Raw genomic sequence first — 21262 nt, forward strand, 5'->3', positions numbered from 1 at the left:
TCTACTCAGATTTGTCTTAGACAATATTTAAGTATAGAAACACAAGTACATAGTTGTCTCCCACAGTATAGGCTTACAGGTTTGTCTTTAGCCCTACACCATCACAAATGTATGTTTTTACATCTAAATGATTATACTGTACCAACAATACTGTAAAGAACAAGTCCTTTTGCTTAACAATGGCCATGTGGTTTTATATGTCAGAATGATGTCCTCTCAGTCGGAGCATTGCACAGTCTTGGTGGTCACCAAAGCAGCATCCCCCAGCTCAGTGGCAGGAAGTGGGATCCAATGCTCCCTCAGACCATTGCACACGAACATGCCACCGACCTCCCCAAGAGAGCCGCTGTAGGTGGACACCTCCTGCCTGAAGCATGTTTGGGGCCCACCGTTCAGCTGAGGACAGGATGGAGGGGCCTCCTCTCTCTGTACCACAGCTGCTGTACAGTCTCCCTCCACAGGTGGCAGGGCTTTAGCTGGAGGGTTAAGTCCTGCCTCTGGTTCACCTGGAGCAGAAACAAGCATTACCCAGCATTATTCTTCCTAAAGAGAAATCTACATCAACATGATAAAGAAGGCCTATACTTCTAATCTGAATCATTGGCAGCAATTGGATAGAGTTAAGAAGAATGTTCTCTCGGAAAAGCAAAATTAATATATACACTACCTTTCAAAAGTTGGGTCACTTAGAAATGTCCTTGTTTTTGAAAGCTAATCTTTTGTCCGTAAAAATAACATCAAATTGATCAGAAATACAGTGTAGACATTGTTAATGTTGTAAATGACTATTGTAGCTGAAAACAAKARWWWWWWWTTCTGGAATATCTACATAGGCCCATTATCAGCAACCATCACTCCTGTGTTCCAATGGCACGTTGTGTTAGCAAATCCAAGTTTATAATTTTAAAAGGCTAATTGATCATTAGAAAACCCGTTTCCAGCTACAATAGTAATTTACAACATTAACAATGTCTACACTATATTTCAGATCAATTTGATGTTATTTTAAAAATMGACAAATTTGTTTTTTGCTTTTCTTTCAAAAACAAGGACATTTCTAAGTGACCCCAAACAATGGAATGGTAATGTATATACAACAATAGGGTAGCAGGTAGCCTAGTGGTTAGAGCATTGGACTAGTAACCGAAAGATTGCGAAATCGAATTCCCAAGCTGACAATGTAAAAATATGTCGTTCTGCCCCTGAACAAGGCAGTTTAACCCACTGTTCCTAGGGCGTCATTGTAAATAAGAATGTGTTCTTAACTGACTMGCCTAGTTAAGGTTAAATAACATACCCGTCACCCAATTTCAAATATTGTTAAGTTAAATGGTTGTTCTATGTCTTCTATCTAGCTCAACACAGAGCGAAKTGAGGGCTGGTATTCAGGGCATGTATCCCTGAATGTAATGGAGCTAACCTAGTAATCTCATTACCATTCAGTGGTGTACTCGCATGTAGTAGTAACTGCTGCCATTTGGGTGTGTGTGTGTGTGTAAGTATGAGTGTGTGAGGTCATTGGGTGTGAAGAATACTTTTTTGGTCCTCAAAAACCAACGGATGCGTGTTAAGAGTAAAATAGACAGTAGGGCAGTCCCCAGAGAGCCTATCAGAGGGGAACAGAAACTAGAMGAGCTTCKTGCTTAATMTSTRRWKKKCCKCWRWWCWCWKAWYWYAYKYCWSWYKAKYASACWRMRMSTGWYAKACAGATAAAAATACACATTSTCCATTAYCCTCAATGGCATTCCTTACCTGCAGTGTGATTGCGCCTTGCCTGCATTTTGTATATGATGAACCATAGAAACATTGCCAGGATGGAGCCGTTCACTACGACTACCACTGATATCCAGACAGCTGGACTCACTGCCGGGTCGTAATGGGGAGGAACATCGCTACTCCATTTTACAGGTGGGGATTCTGGTGGAAAAGGATGACAAAGTCCCCATAATACTGTATCAATGCTGCTTATTAGTGACTATGCTGCATCCATCACTAAGACAATGGGGAGGATATATATCGCCATATCAATGCCATACTATAGAGAAGCCAGTGAAATAAGTATTTTTCCTAAAAGAAGCACTTGCAGACAATAAGTGAGGACAACCAAGATTAGGGCTCTATTCAATCTGTATCGCTGTAGAAAGGTAAAGGTCATTTCCTATTGCGCCGACATCTGCAGTGTTTACAGTGAATGCAGTCTCTGCTAAAGTGGGTACATTGTCTTTAAATTCCAATCACACTAATGTTGAATTTCCGCGATACGGATTGAATAGAGCCCTTAGACAAACCAGAGCAGTGAAACTCACCTGTGGCTGGCTTTGGCTGAGGCCTTGTCAAGCTGACACAGGTGATGAGCAGTTTGTCCCACGTTGTGCCCGGATTACAGGTCTTCTTTGCCATGTCGATGCCTGGTCATGTAATTAATGCCCACACTAGAGAAACCTGCTGCCTCACTCTGTCCTCATGTAGCTGTGTGTGAACCAGAGAATAACATACAGTGAAACCATTTGGACCAGACAGAGAGAAAGACATGAGGGGAAAGAAAGGGCAACGGAGGGGAGGAGTCCCTCAACAGACATTTCAGTTCTTCCTTTTGTAGGAAAGGATGAATCACCAATGTGTCCCAAGAGAGAGAGAGATCAAACTTAAACCAGAAAAGTCATATTTGACTGGATAAGATGTGTTCAGCTGAGGGTGCACATAAAAGTGAATAAAGATATGAAAGTTATGGGCACTGTTCAAATTTATTAACAACCATAGAAAATACATTTCTGAAGTGCAGCTTTCCAAGACATCAAACATGTACAAAGTTCAAAATTATTCTTCCATGTATAAAAATAGAAACACCCACCGTAGCAGCAGGCCATGTAACAAACATGAAACATGAGATTAAGAGCCCTGAGAATTGCATTGATATTATCATAGTGAATTCAACATATGACAACATGAATTGTAATTAGTTTCAAGGTCAGGATTTGATTATAATACAAAGGGTACTGAATTTTAATCTAGGTTTAGGTCATTGACCTGAATTTAAAAAGATAGTATTTGTCACCGAACAAACCAGGCTTCAGTCATTTTCTACATTGATTCAGCGTGTTTCAAATGTCTAAATGACGGCAATACAGCAGCAACTCTTAGTCAATGTCCAAGACATAGGTCAACTGAGTGCATGAAGAAAAAAGTAGGTAGGCTATTGACAAAACACACATAAAATAAGAATCCCTTAAGCTGGATCATTATTGCAGCATTTCTCCGAGGCTGATTTACTATATTGGACTGTAAATAAAGATGATAGACTTTAATACGATCTGCATTAACCCGCCCTCCTCCATTACCCTAACCCCATAGGCAACTCTTCAAACCTTTCCCCCCCCCCCCRCCTCTATGGCACCTCTCTCAGGGCATGAAGAGTGCAGGCTGCATGCAGATGAAGCGGAGGTCGTAGTGGTCTGGCAGACCCTGGTGAGCCGTGCTATTGAAGTCCTCCCAGGAGAAGGGAGGGAGGTCGCCCTGCATCGWGGGACCGTTCACCGCCTCCGCTCTGAAATCCTGCGCCATGTGGAAATCAGTCACCTACAGAGAGAGACAGATGTTTATTACATTATCTTAAAATATTTAGAGATCGAACTGAATGAATGCTAGTAAAAGTTCTGCCTTGGTGTCATAGCATCCTCCTGGGCTGGGGTCTTTCTCCATCAGGTCATTACGGCAACAGATGGACTTGCATGGGTCACCCTTGGAGTAGGGGTCATTTTTGTAGTCTGAAAGAGAAAGGAACATGGTTAACAGCTACTCAAAGCGAGAGCTGAGAGAACTGTCGGGAGGAAATTAACTAAAGGAAATACTTAAAAGCTAACCAGAGTAAAAGAAATGCCACAGTTAAAGGCAAGGAACGTAGACGCACCGTTGTATCTCATGATGTGTTTGAGGGAGTCGAGCTCCTTAACCTCAGCCTGGTCCCGACGAAAGATCTTGGCCCGGGGGCAGAGGTCATAGGAGAAGTCTCCCCGTACTCCTCCACATCTTCCCATAGCCACTCGGGTGTAGATCTTTGGGTGGAAAGGCACGTTATAGGAGGGCCACGACTGGGAGAGGAAGATCTTGCTCATTACCATCTCCTCCACAGATTTTATCTCTGCTAAGTTTATGCTTAAGATGTACATCTATTGGCAGTACTATATCCATATCTGTGTTCCTCACCCCTGCGCAGGGCCTGAGTTTTGGTCAGAGAACCTCTACCAGGCCCAGGGAAATCTGCTCCACCACTGTCACCGAGCCCCCATCCTCGGTAATAACTGTGGCCCAGGGTCACTTTCTCATGTCCACTATCATGTACTGGTTGTTATAGTGCCTGAGAGGGAGGGAGAGTGAAGAAGGTGAAAATAAATGCATTTCTGTACTGTAGACCTTATCAGAGGGACACTAACCGGACAAGATTTCATGCGTCATCATCCTCCCTCACCAGAGTTGTTATCTGGACGAAGGTATTGGCCCACTGCTCCCCAGTGTATACAGGGTGTGGCCAGACGCACCCTCTGCACCATGGCCAGCAGTGTGGGGGCGTGACCTCGGGGAGAAAGAGGGACTGTTGAAGATGTTGTTGGTGTCTGGGTCATCATCAGGCCATGCCCAGGGAGGTAGAAGTCATTCCAGAGACACCAGGAAGCCTGCTGTAGAGGGTGGTCTCACAGTATCTGTCTGTTTATAATTCTGAAGCATGTATACAACATTGACAGTTTTCATAATAAAAAATACACATTTATATGAAAATGAGAGGGGCACATTCTAGCGCTTCCAAAATATTGAGTATCTCTTCAGCCACGGGTAGTTGTTTATACTGTCACAGCGGCCACCTTATACCGGTGCTGTACCTACTGGTGTTAGCTGCTGAAGGACAGCTTGCCCGTGGCAGTTGTGGGGGCTCACTGAGGTGAAGTCCGTGCTTGTAGATGCGCATGGTGGCAGCGTATGTATACCAGCTAGAGTGGAAACAGCAGGTTCTCAAACCCAGGGAGCATCTAGAAGGGGGAGGAGAGAGCTGGTGTTTGAGTCTATAGAAACATTGATTGATAAGATAGAGGGACAAATACCATTTAAGTCAAGAACAGATCCACCTATTGAATCACTAATGATCATGTCCAGTAGATATATTCTCACTCATCAGACTGCGAAGGAGATCATTGATTTTATCCTCGTGAACTTCTAAATCATGAGATTGGGCATGGTCAACAGATGGCCGCATCTCGCACGGATCTCTTGAAATGTTCCAAGGAGGAATGCTCGTGCCAGGGCACGAGGGCGAATAGGTCCAGCAGATTAATCCCACCGCATTCAGGATGGACAGGCAAACAAGGGCAGACGGCTAAGTGGGGAGAACACCAATCGAAAGAGGTTAGAGATCACATTGTGCCACTGAATGATGATCCATGAATCTATTGATCCATTCCTAGATATCAGCGCACCTCTTTCCCTTGTTTCTTGGCCCAGTGTGCGACCRCCGCCTGAAGTCCGTCCATCTGGGCCACTATGAAGCCAGTGTGGTGCCACAGAGGATCAGTGCTCCTGTTCAGTTTCACCTGCTCCCTGGTACACGAGTCCTGCTTCCTGATAGAGCCAAGCACATTTCAAAACCCTCAAAGGACAGGATGCAGATCTGACCTGGCTTTTCACTATGGTTATTGGCCATCATCCCTGAGGAGAAAAAAGAAACTCACACCATGAAGCGCTCCACTGGACCTAAAACTTCAGGGTCCTTGATCAGCTGGGGATACATGTTGGCGTAGTGCCTAATCATTTGCCTGATGAAAAACAAAATAAGATTAAACATGACAATGTCGATCAGAAATTGAATTGACATGCAACAATGCCCAAGCCACTTACGGTGCAGTGAGGAAGCCCTCTAGGTATCCCGCAAGGAAGTAGGTGACCTCGTCATACTCAAGGGTCTCCCCATACCCTGCACGGATCTCCAGTACACTCCAGCCCGTTTGAGAGAGGCTGTCATTGAGGTATCATATGCATCCCCCTCTTTTTCTATCACTCCTTCTTTCAGTTGGACAGTCTTATGTGTAGCATCCCAGTACACTGTGGCTGCTTTCAACTCTGTAAAGCACGCAATATACACGTCAACTTTCAACAGAAACATTAGAGGATTTCTTAAAATTGATATTATCAAATAAAAATGTATTGGTTGTGTACACAGATTTACAGATGTTATCARAGGTGCAGCGAAATGCTTATGTTTCTAGCTCCATTTGTGCAGGATAGCCAAAAAGTTTMTTTTTTTTWAAGTAAAAAAACATTAAATTAATCATTACAGAAACACGATGTGAGCTTTGGAAATTACTGGGTTTATCATTGATTTAAATGGTTTGATTTCTGCATTTAATGGAACAAATTGTCTCAACCACGGTACAACCCTTTACGTTTCACTATCTGAGATGTCAGCCTATTTCGTCTAGCCTACATGTATACACGCATTCGCTGTGTGTAATCAAATACAGCTCACAAAATAACTTCGGCTACAATGTTTCACTTACTGTCAGCACTGGCGAAAGTCGCAGCAAAAAAAAAAAAAAAAAAGACACAGCCTCTTAATTTCCGTTCGAAGAAAATACAGATTTTAAATGCGTGATTTACAGATATGAATGTTACCTGAATAAATCCCACTATTCACAAAATAAAAACAGTGGGGAACTGAAAGTCTGTTTCAAGTTTATAGTTTCCTTATTGGTGGAGCCGGTGGGGAATTTATCACAAATGTGTTTAGAACAATATTAGCATAAGTGGAATCAGTTATTTGCCTTCAAAATAAAAGTTCCTTATTGAAACTGACGCAAACGGATAAAAATAGTGGAATTATACCACAATTGGATTAGATAGTGCTTAACAAGTTTGGAATGTTGTTATATAAATTCAACAAAAGACAATTATTCGTTAATTTGACAAAAAAGTTAGTTGAAATTGCACTGCAGATGTATTTGAATTCAGAATTGCATTGGGGGCATACTTATATGCACTGTACAGCAGTGGTGTAAAGTACTCAAGTAAAAGTACTTTAAAGTACTTCTTAAGTAGTTTTGTGGGTATCTGTACTTTACTATTAATATTTTTTTACACGGTTTACTTTTACTAATTATTTTGATACTTTTGATACTTAAGTATATTTTAGCAATTACATCTACTTTTGATACTTAAGTATATTTAGAACCAAATACTTTTAGACTTTTACTCAAGTAGTATTTTACTGGGTGACTTTCACTTTTACTTGAGTAACTTTCTATTAAGGTTTCTATACTTTTACTCAAGTATGATAATTGGGTACTTTTCCACCACTGCTGTACAGCCTAATCTATGGATTGTGCACCCATGAAATGGGGTATCAGCCTACTCAGTGACATGCACAGAACACAACTATAGTTAAATAAAAGGTTAAATAAAAACCAATAAAAAATATACTAATACACAAATATTAGCATCTTAACTCTTATTGCAGGACTTTGACGTGTCAAGACCCGGTTACGAACTCGGGTCTCCGGTGTAAGAAACAGTCACTTAGCAAACTGAGCCACTAATAGTCGGCAGAACCCAGAAGATGAGGCAGACACAGCAGTACTTGAGACGGTGTTTTAATAAAGTAAAAAGGAAAGTTCTTCAGGCAAAAATATAAATCCACAACATCAAAAGTAATTCCAAGAGAAAAAGGTAATCCTCCAAGTCAAAAGGTAAATCCACAAGGTGGTAGGTACAGCCTCAAAAGATAATCAAAAATAAATAAACGAGAACAAAAACAGAGTACCACAAGAGTCCAACTGAAGCAACAAATGTTCACAGCATCGCTAGGGCTGGGTSCTAACTTTCAAACACAGAGCAAAGAATTGAGGAAAACTAAGGGTTTAAATACATTCAAGGGAAACGAGGCACAGGTGCAAATAATAACTGGAAACAAGGGAAAACAAAAGGGTCAAAAAAGCACAATGGGGGCATCTAGTGGCCAAAACCGGAACAATCCTGGCCAAATCCTGACAGACTGTGGGAATTCACCACGCTATTCAGCCTACTGTGTATATTTTTGGTGTGTAAACTCTTCACAGTTGTGTTCTGTGAGTGTCACTGAGTAGGCTGATACCCCATGTCTGGGTGCACAATCCATAGGTTAGGCTGTACAGTGCATAAACTGTAATTATGACCCCAATGCAATTCTAAATTAAAATATATCCACATTAAAAAATATATATTCTTCAAATGAACAAATCATTTTTTTGTTGAATTTATATAACAACATTCCAACTTTGTGTAGCATTATCTAGTCCAATTATGGCATGTTTTCACAATTTTTATCAGTTTGCATCCGTTACAATGACGGACTTTTATTTCAAAGACGAACCTGCCGATTCCACTATTGTTGCTCTCGCGAATATTGTTCATGACACACACGTGAATTTACCTTGATTGGTTACCCTCCGTTTTGGATTTCTCACCAGAAGCAAGATCCCATTGCATCAGCCTACAAAGTGAAACACATACGTTACCAAATATATCATCCAGAATACGATTAATGATCGAATCATAATTTCAATGAAGGAAAAGGAAATTTGACGCAAAAGAATGGTCCACCCCAGATGGGACTCGAACCCACAATCCCTGGCTTAGGAGGKCAGTGCCTTATCCATTAGGCCACTGGGGCGCGTGCGAGCGAACATGCGGGGGCGTGTCGTTTTAAATTTGGAGTAATTCGTTTACGTTCATTTCCCTAACATGCACAGCATAGCTTCAAATCAAATAAAATCAAAATGTATTGGTCACATACACGTGATTAGCAGATGTTATTGCGGGTGTAGCGAAATGCTTGCGCTTCTAGCTCCAACAGTGCAGTAATATCTAACAAGTAATATCTAACAAATTACACAACATATACCCAATACACACAAATCTAAGTAGGAATTAATTAAGACTATATACATATATGGCCGAGCAATGTCAGAGCGGAACAGACTAAGATACAGTAGAATAGTATAGAACACAGTATATACATATGAGATGAGTAATGCAAGATATGTAAACATTATTAAGTGACTAAGATACCGCAGAAGGATAGAAAACAGTATATACATATCAGATGAGTAATACCAGATTTGTAAACATTATTAAGTGACTACGATAACYTAGAATAGTATAGAACACAGTACATATGAGATAAGTAATGCAAGACATGTCAACACTATTAAAGTGACTAGTGTTCCAATCCTTAAAGTGGCCAGTGTTTTCTAGTCTATGCCTATAGGCAGCAGCCTCTAATGTGCTAGTGATGGCTGTTGAACAGTCGGATGGCCTTGAGATAGGAGCTGTTTTTCAGTCTCTCGGTCCCAGCTTTGATGCACCTGTACTGACCTCGCCTTCTGGATGATAGCGGGGTGAACAGGCAGTGGCTCAGGTGGTTGATGTCCTTGATGCTCTTTTTGGCATTCCTGTGACACCAGGCGCTGTAGATGTCCTGGAGGGCAGGTAGTTTGCCCCCGGTGATGGGTTGGGCAGACCGCACCAAATCAAATCAAATTGATTTATAAAGCCCTTCTTACATCAGCTGATATCTCAAAGTGCTGTACAGAAACCCAGCCTAAAACCCCAAACAGCAAGCAATGCGGGTGTAGAAGCACGGTGGCTAGGAAAAACTCCCTAGAAAGGCCAGAACCTAGGAAGAAACCTAGAGAGGAACCAGGCTATGAGGGGTGGCCAGTCCTCTTCTGGCTGTGCCYGGTGGAGATTATAACAGAACATGGCCAAGATGTTCAAATGTTCATAGATGACCAGCAGGGTCAAATAATAATAATCACAGTGGTTGTCGAGGGTGCAACAGGTCAGCACCTCAGGAGTAAATGTCAGTTGGCTCAGGTGGTTGATGTCCTTGATGCTCTTTTTGGCATTCCTGTGACACCAGGCGCTGTAGATGTCCTGGAGGGCAGGTAGTTTGCCCCCGGTGATGGGTTGGGCAGACTGCACCAAATCAAATCAAATTGATTTATAAAGCCCTTCTTACATCAGCTGATATCTCAAAGTGCTGTACAGAAACCCAGCCTAAAACCCCAAACAGCAAGCAATGCGGGTGTAGAAGCACGGTGGCTAGGAAAAACTCCCTAGAAAGGCCAGAACCTAGGAAGAAACCTAGAGAGGAACCAGGCTATGAGGGGTGGCCAGTCCTCTTCTGGCTGTGCCGGGTGGAGATTATAACAGAACATGGCCAAGATGTTCAAATGTTCATAGATGACCAGCAGGGTCAAATAATTATTCATGAATAATTTTCAGTTGGCTTTTCATAGCCGATCATTAAGAGTTGAAAATAGCAGGTGGTGAACAGGTCAGGGTTCCATAGCCGCAGGCAGAACAGTTGAAACTGGAGCAGCAGCACGGCCAGGTGGACTGGGGACAGCAAGYWGTCATCAMGCCAGGTAGTCCTGAGGCATGGTCCTAGGGCTCAGGTCCTCTGAGAGAGAAAAAGAAAGAAAGAGAGGGAGAGAGAGAGAATTAGAGAGAGCATACTTAAATTCACACAAGGCACCGGATAAGACAGGAGAAATACTCCAGATATAACAGACTGACCCTAGCCCCCGACACATAAACTACTGCAGCATAAATACTGGAGGCTGAGACAGGAGGGGTCGGGAGACACTGTGGCCCCATCTGACGATACCCCTGGACAGGGCCAAACAGGCAGGATATAACCCCACCCACTTTGCCAAAGCACAGTCCCACCCTCTGGAGAGCCTTGTGGTTGCAGGCGGTGCAGTTTCCATACCAGGCGGTGATACAGCCCAACAGGATGATTTCAATTGTGCATCTGTAAACGTAAAGGTTGAAGAGGCTCTGTTGTGCCGCCTTCACCACTGCGGTCCCGTCGATGTAGATAGGGGGTGTACCCTCTGCTGTTTCCTGAAGMCCACGATCATCTCCTTTGTTTTGTTGACATTGAGTGAGAGGTTGTTTTCCAGGCATCACACTCCCAGAGCCCTCACCTCCTCCCTGTAGGCTGTCTCGTCATCGTTGGTAATCAAGCCTACTAATGTTGTGTTGTCTGCAGACTTGATGATTGAGTTCGAGGGGTGCTTGGCCACACAGTCATGGGTGAACAGAGAGTACAGGAGGGGGCTGAGCACGCACCATTGTGGGGCCCCGGTGTTGAGGATCAGCGGAGTGGAGGTGATGTTTCCTACCTTTACCACCTGGGGCGGCCCCTCAGGAAGTCCAGACCCAGGGCCTCGAGCTTAATGATGAGCTTGGAGGGTACTATGGTGTTGAATGCTGAGCTATTATCAATAAACAACATTCTTACATAGGTATTCCTCTTGTCCAGATGGGATAGGGCAGTGTGCAGAGTGATGGCGATTGCATCGACTGTGGATCTATTGGGGCGGTTAGCAAATTGAAGTGGGTCTAGGGTGTCAGGTAAGGTAGAGGTAATATGATCCTTGACTAGTCTCTCAAAGCACTTCATGATGACAGAGTTGAGTGCTACGGGGCGATAGTCATTAAGTTCAGTTACCTTTGCCTTCTTGGATACAGGAACAATGGTGGCCATCTTGAAGCCTGTGGGGACAGCAGACTGGGATAGGGAGATTGAATATGCCCGTGAACACACCAGCCAGCTGGTCTGCGCATGCTCTGAGGACACGGTTAGGGATGACGTCTGGGCCGGCAGCCTTGCGAGGGTTAACACTTTTACAGTGCCTTGCAAAAGTATTCATCCCCTTGGCATTTTCCCTATTTTGTTGCATTACAACCTGTAATCTAAATAGATTTTTATTTGGATTTCATGTAATGGACATACACAAAATAGTCCAAATTGGTGAAGTGAAATGAAAAAAATWACTTCAAAATATATATATTTTAAACGGAAAATTGGTGCGTGCATATGTTTTCACCCCCTTTGCTATGAAGCCCCTAAATAAGATCTGGTGCAACCAATTATCTTCAGAAGTTACAGAATTAGTTAAATAAAGTCCACCTGTGTGCAATCTAAGTGTCACATGATCTGTCACATGATCTCAGTATACATACACCTGTTCTGAAAGGCCCCAGAGTCTGCAACACCACTAAGCAAGGGGCACAATGAAGACCAGAGCGCTCTCCAAACAGGTCAGAGACAAAGTTGTGGAGAAGTACAGATCAGGGTTGGGTTATAAAAAAATATCATAAACTTTGAACATCCCACAGAGCATCATTAAATCCTTTATTAAAAAATGGAAAGAATATGGCATCACAACAAACCTACCAAGAGAGGGCTGCCCACCAAAACTCATGGACCAGGCAAGGAGGGCATTAATCAGAGGCAACAAAGAGACCAAAGATAACCCTGAAGGAGCTGCAAAGCTACACAGCGGAGATTGGAGTATCTGTCAATAGGACAACTTTAAGCAGCACACTTCACAGAGCTGGGCTTTATGGAAGAGTGGCCAGAAAAAAGCCATTGCTTAAAGTAAAAAATAAGCAAACAAGTTTGGTGTTTGCCAAAAGGCATGTGGGAGACTCCCCAAACATATGGAAGAAGGTACTCTGGTCAGATGAGACTAAAATTTAGCTTTTTGGCCATCAAGCAAAACGCTATGTCTGGCGCAAACCCAACACCTCTCATCACCCTGAGAAAACCATCCCCACAGTGAAGCATGGTGGTGGCAGCATCATGCTGTGGGGATGTTTTTCATCAGCAGGGACTGGCAAACTGGTCGGAATTGAAGGAATGACGGATGGCGCTAAATACAGGGAAATTCTTGAGGGAAACCTGTTTCAGTCCTCCAGAGATTTGAGACTGGGACGGAGGTTCACCTTCCAGCAGGACAATGACCCTAAGCATACTGTTAAAGCAACACTCGAGTGGTGTAAGGGGAAGCCCAGACCTCAATCCAATTGAAAATCTGTGGTATGACTTAAAGATTGCTGTACACCAGCGGAACCCATCCAKCTTGAAGGAYCTGGAGCAGTTTTGCCTTGAAGAATGGGCAAAAATCCCAGTGGCTAGATGTGCRAAGCTTATAGAGACATACCTCAAGAGACTTGCAGCTGTAATTGCTGCAAAAGGTGGCTCTACAAAGTATTGACTTTGGGGAGGGTGAATAGTTATGCACGCTCAAGTGTTTTTTGTGTCTTATTTCTTATTTGTTTCACAATAAAAAATATTTAGTATCTTCAAAGTGGTAGGCATGTTGTGTAWATCAAATGATAAACTCCCCCAAAATAAATTTTAATTCCAGGTTGTAAGGCAACAAAATAGGATAAATGCCAAGGGGGTGAATACTTTCGCAAGCCACTGTAAATGTTTTACTCACGTCGGCAACGGAGAAGGAGAGCCCACAGTCCTTGGTAGCGGGCTGCGTCGGGGGCACCGTGTTATCCTCAAAGCGTGCGAAGAATGTCACATGTAAACATGTGATCCAAACAATCAAGTTATATTTTGTATCTTAATAACACACAGAATGGTTACCAAATATTTTTTTGCAGAAACTTTAATTAAATCAGAATAATTAATGTATCCTTCTGCCACACAACATGTAACATAAACAAAGACAGAAGAGCTCAACACAAGATTAAAACACCCATAATAAATAAAAATATTCAATATCTTCATAAAATAAGACATTCTGGAAGCTCCAGCAATGTAAATTCCAGTATATTCTTTATATTGTAAATCCTTAATGAACCCATGGTTTTCACAATGGATACATACTGTATTTGAATAATACATGAAGCATAGAGGAAAATAAAAACAATTTACACAAAAATATGAAATTGGTATAATGTTCAAGGTTCACTTTGTTTGTGGAACTGAGCAAGAGTAGCAATGTAACCAGATTAAAGCTTCAGCACAAAATCAATACAGTTCAGTAGTTGACAAATCAAAACATAAAGACAAAGGTCCCTTTGATTAAATACATTCCAATTTGAAAGAACACAGCCCTCTACTGCACTTGTTTTATGATTATTAAACTGTAGTGGGGCTGAGAATCTAGCATCGGGTGCAGCAGGGAGACAGAGAAATCCTTAACAATGACAGAAAAAGACAAGTAACAAAAAACACACTGGAATTATAACATTTAATTTGACCGAGGTTCCTTCATTCAGTTTAAAATGCTGTTTGGGCTGAACCTTGCCCTCTCATCCTTTAGAAGTGATTTGTACCTCACTATGTTCAGCTACCCCATTAAAATTCCATGTGGTTTAGTGCAGATAGAATGCAAAATATTGAGTGGGACTGTTAAACTTGTAACATCAGGGCTTGTGTCAATGGAAAATGAGTCCTATTTTGGTCTGTGGCKAGCCCTGGTTAATGATCACTCTTAATCATGTGCTCGCCCCAAATGACTACATCATTTTATTGGGAACAGCATTTAACCGCTGTCATCTCATCAAGACAGGACTGGCCACTTGTTGAGAATAGACTCGTCTGTCCACATATGATTCAAATGAGACTGAAGGCACCCCAAACATATATACACCCCTAAACTGAAGCATCAGCACCTAAAACCTGTAGATAAAAATACACTTTGCTCAATCATTCTGTAACATACTATGCTGCACTCATTTAGCAACGATATAACATTTTTTTTAGGGAAATATCATCCACCAATCTGATATGCGTGTTTGGTAGGAACTAGAAATAAACTTGCAGAATAAACTGACCCAGAAAAAACCCATTGAATCAATTCAAGCCCCACAAAGTTAGTTACAGTGATGGCTGTCAGTTGTGGAAATGGTATTGGTTACAGTAGGTTGCAATAGTTAGTTCCAGTACAGTTGAATAGCAGCAATTCACAGTAGTATTTTCCATTGTGATGACTTTGCTGACCATTTCCACATATTTAACTAATCATTGCTAAGTAAATGCAGAGTGGCAGTTGATAGACGTAGGTGGAATTTTGCTCCAGAAAACAATCATTAACTCTCAATAATCATCAATCAGTTTTTCAGCACCGTTCTCAGCCTGCTTGCCAGCACCCCCATCCTGTTCTTCACTTCCTCCTCCCTCCTCCTCTTCCTCTTCTTCTGTGAAGGAGCGTGACTGGCTGCCGTAGTTGATCATTGTGCGTGAGAGGTCCACCTCGATGGGGAAGACGTCAGCATCCTTCAGCACGGCGTAGCACTCGTCGTAGTAGCGCGACATGCCTGACACAAAACGCTGCAGCTGGAACACGATGTCCTGGACTGAAGGGAAGCAGGAAGGGAAAAGGGTGTTAACACGCACCCTACCTTTATACCACACTTTAGACAGATCTGGTATTTCCTAGCAGTGCAGATGTCAAAGAAAGGGTTGTTTACAATTAGTAGGCCATCTGTGCCGAGAAACGCTCAGCCTGATACATTAGTATATCGTGAAGCAGGGAGAGAGGGACTGATCATACATTGGATAAAATTTACTCACACTGGGCACAGATGTCAGTTCAACGTCTAGTTTTGATTTACATTTGATTGTTGAATTCAAGTTAGTTGAAACCTCAATCTAAAATAATTATTATAAAGTTGGGTGGGGAAAAAAATACAACATTCCCTTGCGTTGATGATTTTGCAAATCCAATCAGTTTTCCACGTGGAAACAACGTTGATATACCCAGTTTTTGCCTAGTGGGAAGGCTTATATCCATTAGTAATGGGCAAACAGAGAGAGACTGTTTGGAGAGATACTCTGGCCACTTATTACAGGTAGCTGGACAGAGCGTTAATGGAGAGYATGATTCTCCTAGGTAGACAGACACAGAGAGAGAACAAACCATGTTTCTGGTCCAGTAGCTCAATCTTCTCCAGCACATCCTTTCTCATCTTGGCGAACCGAGCACGGGCCTCCTGTCGACACCGCAGCACAAGCCGGTACTCGTAGTTCCCGGTGCCGACGCGATACATAGGCTCTCCCATCGCCTAAGGAAACACACAGGTATATAAGAAAAACTAAATTAAACACGCTACATAGATCCACTTTGTTACTCAATGACATCAGTGTTTCTGTGTGGACTACAGGCATAGGAAGTAAGGTAAGGTACTCACAATGCAGCTGTACTCTTCATCGTCCATCTCCTTCACTTTCAGACAGTAAGACTGGAACACAAAATGGATTAACCTTTACGCCAATGACTAACACATTAGAAATATAAACGCTTCGGTTCAGTTTAGACCCTGTTTTTAGTTGATCAATGTTGACATTTTGAATAAGGGGTCTGCTCTCACCAAGTACTCAAATTTGACGTCCAGGTATTTGCGGATGGTGAGCTTGGTGTCTGGTATAGCCTTATGAAGGTAGGTGTTCAGGTCATGGAGCATCTACAAAACAGGAGACAGAGAGGAACATGATTAATTGATTCCCAATATATATATGGATGTGTGGGGATGTAAGTTATCTAATCTAGGTATATGCAGGAGTGAATGCAAGCTTGTTGGGGTGTTGGCATATGAATCCTGTTAATGGTTTGTGTATTGATTTGACTGTTTGTTAATGTCTTCTACTACTCACTGGCTTGATGGTCTTTAGCAGCTGGATACCGTACTTCTCCATGTTGCGATGGGCCTCAGCAAACTTCACAAAGGCCTCACTGGCTGCAGCCTGAGGCTCCCGTACCCCGATCACAGAGAACACATCCCCAAACGCTGAGGGTCGTCCAGGCAGAGGGAGAGAGTGGAACAATCAAACATCATCCAGTCTCATGGCATGCAACACATTACTGTAAATACAAACCTGTTCACTTTCAGTGTGAGGGAGCTTGAGTATGATCATAGTACATGGTTATATTGTGTCTAGATCTGTAGTTTAATATAATGTTTGTGTAGTTTCAAGGCGTGGTAACTCACCTCTGTGTGTCTGAGAGAGTTCAAAGAAGGCTCTGAGCAGTCTCTTCGTGTGCTCCATCAGGCCTGTAAAGAGACAAACAAGGACAGTGGTGCATGAAGAGGGGAGAACGTATGAAGAATGTCACACATAATAACATTACAATCATTTAAAAAATACCTTTGTACAGCTCTGCTGTTTTCTCCAACTCCTCCAGTCTCTTCACCAGCCCATCTGAAAAAGAAAAGGGCCTAGTATGAGGACCCTTACAGTAGTAGCATAGTGCCCCTCTCCGGTCCAGATGATATCAGTCATCATGAGATGGCACAGAGCTTATGCAGTGGCCGTTTCCGAATACCCATACTAGCATACTAGATATAACTTTTTTTCAGATACTAAGTGACATTTTTTAAATAGTACTCCGAATGAGACAGCTAATGCGTGATTGCGTTGACTCCCGTCATTTGTTCATTTTGGTACTGCGCGTCAATTTATCTGATTATCAGCTTTTGTCAAACACGTGAGTCAGAATACACAAGTGAATTCTACGAGATCAAATACCGAAATGAGTATGCAGTTTAAGTATGTAGTACGCGCTAGTATGGTTATTCAGACAGGGTCAGTATCTTAGGGATGATGCCAACTAAATTGGCTTCAATTGACTGTAATTGGCTTAAGGTGTATGCAATGAAGAAAGTAGAGTCAGAAATAATAGAAATCTATAACATGGCCAGACGGATGGACAGTGTGTTTTGTCCCAGTCTCACCATTGCAGAGTATGGCTCTGCTGAGCCCCAGAGCGTCAGCTGTACCAGAGCTCATGTTCTCCACCAGGCGGTGCTTCACCTTCTTCAGCACTAAAACACACCAGATAACACACACCACAATGTAAAAACATACTATGACGGTAGCATCTGTCGGTCTGGTGAGTAAGAATGGTACTCTACCCATATATAGGAAACTGCCAACATAAAGGAAACACTTGAGTAAATGAGGGATACAATGTACTGTATATTGAAAGTAGGTGCTTCCACACAGTTGTGGAATTAGAGTCATGTATAAAAATGCTAGGCAGGCCTAGTTGCCCAATATTTTGGCTACCATGGCTAGAATATATCTTAGTGACTTTGCAAGAGGGATGATTGTTGGGGCAAGTTTGACAAGAGCTTCAGTGACGAAGACTGCTCAATTTGCTGATGTTTCACGATATGCCACGGCCGTGCCAGTCACCCGATCTCAACCCCATTGAACACTTATGGGAGATTCTGGAGCAGCGCCTGAGACAGCCTTTTCCACCACCATCAACAAAACAACAAATTATGGAATTTCTTGTGGAAGAATGGTGTCGCATCCCTCCAGTAGAGTTCCAGACACTTGTAGAATCTATGCCAAGGAGGTTTGAATCTGTTCTAGCGGCTTGTGGTGGCCCAACGTCCTATTGAGACACTATGTTGGTGTTTCCTTTATTTTGTCAATTACCTGTATATTTTAGAGATGTATTCTGCGACTGTTACCTATGTCCAGTGACTTCCCCTGTTTGGGGTCAGCCTGCAGCTTGTTGTAGTGGATTGTTGCTTCTCCCTGCAAAGACAAGAGGAATGAATGGAAGAGATAAGACAGTCACTCAAACACCACCTCAGTATAATTAAAACCATGATGCAAATCTACAGACACTTCCCCCAGGGGTCATATTACTCTAACTAAAATATATAGCCTATGGAGTTCCCCCAGGCAATACAGTATTGATAGATCTACCTAACATTGGCTTTCTCCCCTGGTTAGTCTGGGGACTCGCGTTACAGYCAGGTTATAGTCAACCAGGTATTGACAAACAATCCATGTGTACAAAGTGTGTCTGCAACTCAATTCAACTGAAAATCATGAAGGACAAGACTGCACAATATAGCAGTCTTTAAGCCAAACAAAGGTGCTTCTGCAAGTGCAGAAACATAAGAATTACAGCTCCTCTGATAAAACTGCACAAAGTTTGCAAGTAATATCAATAAACACCACTGTGACWATTTAAACTCAGTGGGCATAGCATGCAAAAAAATGAAAGCGTCAGCGAAGCCTAAGGGCAACAATGGCACATACTAATCCTTTATACAGACAGTGGAGCATCTCTCCCCATCTCTCTAATCCTGAGCACAGACCATGGTGGGGTAGTCATTGAACTCGCATAGCTTCCTGTGTCATCACAATGGATTTAAAAACAACATTGCCACTCCACACTGGTGACGTGAGGGTCCAAACTCCTYGCTATCGTCCTGTTCTCACTAGCTCCGCTGAACGATCTGAGGTGTCCATATTATTTAACATCTAGTAGTGACCGCAGCCCTTTTCAGACTGACTGGTAATTTACTGCTAAAAAACACAGAATCCAGAATTAAATACTGTGGCTTTGGACTTTATTTTTATCTACTGGTAAGTGTAAGTCTTGTTAGTCTTGTCAGTGTTGGTACATGGTTTGGGTTGTGTGGCTAACAAAAAAATAACTATAAGAAATACACTAACTGGTTTGTAGTCTTTTGTAGTATCAAACCAAAATTGATTGAAAAGCTGATTCCAAGCRCTCTTATTGTACCTGGACAGCCTGAATCATCTTTGCCACCTCCACCTTTGTCTTGCCCTTCACAGGTTTYCCGTTCACTCCTGTGATCTCATCGCCAGCCGCCAGAGTCCCCTCCAGAGCAGCAGGGGTGTTGTCAAAGACCTGACAGAGATCCCAGTTACAGGTAAAGAATAGATCCAATAATGACAAAAACCAAGCCATAAGCCTTAAAACAAACTGCTTTAAGAAAGTTCAAGATAATGGTTTATACAATGCATCTATAATCTAATGTTTCTGATTTAGTTAACACTCTGGATACATAGCTACTGAACCAAACAACCGCTCTAATGGACTGAGGTACAGTATAGAGGTACATAATACCTGTACAATGTAGAGACAGGGACAGTACTGCGCCCCACCCCCGATGCTGATCCCTATCAGGTTCTGAGCATCCTTCTTCAGTGATATAGTCCCAGGGACTGTAGGGATCCCCCTGTTGAAGAATAATTGGAGATCTTTTTAATACATTGTCTGTCTAGTGTCTACAATATGATTTGGGAAAGCAAGCGCTGTCAAAGCCAATTAGATTAGATGTACAGTGCATTTGGAAAGTATTCAGACCCCTTCACTTTTTCCACATTTTGTTACGTTACAGCCTTATTCTAAAATTGATTAAATTGTTTTTTCCCTTCATCAATCTGCACACAATACCCCCATAATGGCAAAGCAAAGACCCTTTACTCAGTACTTTGATGAAGCACCTTCGGCAGCGATTACAGCCTCAAGTCTTCTTGGGTATGACGRTACAAGCTTGGCACACCTGTATTTGGGGAATTTCTCCCATTATTTTCAGGTCTCTCAAGAGATGTTTGATCAGGTTCAAGTCCGGGCTCTGGCTGGGCCACTCAAGGACATTCAGAGACTTGTCCCGAAGCCACTCCTGCGTTGTCTTGGCTGTGTGCTTTGGGTCATTGTTGTCAAGGTGAACCTTCGCCCGAGTCTGAGGTCCTGAGCGCTCTGGAGCAGGTTTTCATCAAGGATCTCTCTGTACTTTGCTCCGTTCATCTTTCCCTTGATCCTGACTAGTCTCTGAGTCCCTGCTACTGAAACACATCCCCAAAGCATGATGCTGCCACCGTAGGGATGGTATTGGCCAGGTGATGAGCGGTGCCTGGTTCCCCCCTGATGTGATGCTTGGCATTCAGGCCAAAGAGTTCAATCTTGGTTTCATCAGACTAGAGAATCTTGTTTCTCATGGTAAGATTCCTTTAGGTGCCTTTTGGCAAACTCCAAGCGGACTGTCTTATGCCTTTTACTGGAGGAATGGCTTCAGTCAAGCCACTCTAGCATAAAAGCCTGATTGGTGGAGTGCTGCAGAGATGGTTGTCCTTCTGGAAGGTTCTCCCATCTCCACAGAGGAACTCTGGAGCTCTGTCAGCGTGACCGTCGGGTTCTTGGTCAGTTTGGCCAGGCGGCCAGCTCTAGGAAGAGTCTTGGTGGTTCCAAACTTCTTCCATATAAGAATGATGGAGGCAACTGTTGTTGGGTACCTTCAATGCTGCAGACATTTTTTGGTACCCTTCCCCAGATCTCTGTCTTGACACAATCCTGTCTCGAAGCACTACAGACAATTCCTTCAACCTCATGGCTTGGTTTTTGCTCAGCCATGCACTGTCAACTGTGGGACCTTATATAGACAAGTGTGTGCCTTTCCAAATGATGTCCAATCAATTGAATTTACCACAGGTGGACTCCAAACAAGTTGTAGAAACATCTCAAGGATGATCAATGGAAACAGGATGCACCTGAGCTCAATTTCGAGTCTCATGGCAAAGGGTCTGAATACTTATGTAAATAAGGTATTTCTGTTAGAAATGTTTGTGTATATATATATATATATATATATATAG

The 21262-nt window shown here is 42.7% G+C and overlaps 2 protein-coding genes, 1 non-coding gene and 1 pseudogene across 6 annotated transcripts in view; 1 reads left to right on the top strand and 3 right to left on the bottom strand.

Moving 5' to 3' along the window:
- Positions 1-2383: 2383 nt before the first annotated feature.
- Positions 2384-12847, bottom strand: LOC112069937 (phospholipase B-like 1; annotated as a pseudogene).
- Positions 8617-8689, bottom strand: trnar-ccu (transfer RNA arginine (anticodon CCU)). Its single transcript has one exon. It is a non-coding gene; the product is annotated as a tRNA-Arg (tRNA).
- A 1494-nt stretch (positions 12848-14341) lies between the features above and the next one.
- The window catches only part of LOC112069942 (PRKCA-binding protein), a 13730-nt gene continuing 6809 nt past the window's right edge, over positions 14342-21262 (bottom strand). For all 4 annotated transcript variants that reach the window (XM_024137341.2, XM_024137343.2, XM_024137342.2 and 1 more), the window contains exons 3-13: positions 19734-19845; positions 19386-19514; positions 18316-18382; positions 17569-17658; positions 16982-17035; positions 16825-16887; positions 16490-16623; positions 16207-16299; positions 16027-16077; positions 15756-15900; positions 14342-15192 (exon numbers count right to left, since the gene is read on the bottom strand). In XM_024137341.2, coding sequence (XP_023993109.1) covers positions 14933-15192; positions 15756-15900; positions 16027-16077; positions 16207-16299; positions 16490-16623; positions 16825-16887; positions 16982-17035; positions 17569-17658; positions 18316-18382; positions 19386-19514; positions 19734-19845 — 1198 coding nt within the window. In that variant the 3' untranslated portion in view covers positions 14342-14932. The remainder of the gene's footprint in view (positions 15193-15755; positions 15901-16026; positions 16078-16206; positions 16300-16489; positions 16624-16824; positions 16888-16981; positions 17036-17568; positions 17659-18315; positions 18383-19385; positions 19515-19733; positions 19846-21262) is intronic.
- LOC112069943 (galectin-2-like) overlaps positions 19446-21262 on the top strand; it is an 11650-nt gene continuing 9833 nt past the window's right edge. Inside the window, exon 1 of the mRNA XM_024137344.2 lies at positions 19446-19536. The gene's annotated coding sequence lies outside the window, so the exon portion shown is untranslated. The remainder of the gene's footprint in view (positions 19537-21262) is intronic.

Source organism: Salvelinus sp. IW2-2015, unplaced genomic scaffold (assembly GCF_002910315.2).
Source record: "Salvelinus sp. IW2-2015 unplaced genomic scaffold, ASM291031v2 Un_scaffold1166, whole genome shotgun sequence".
Classification (NCBI taxonomy): Eukaryota; Metazoa; Chordata; class Actinopteri; order Salmoniformes; family Salmonidae; genus Salvelinus; species Salvelinus sp. IW2-2015.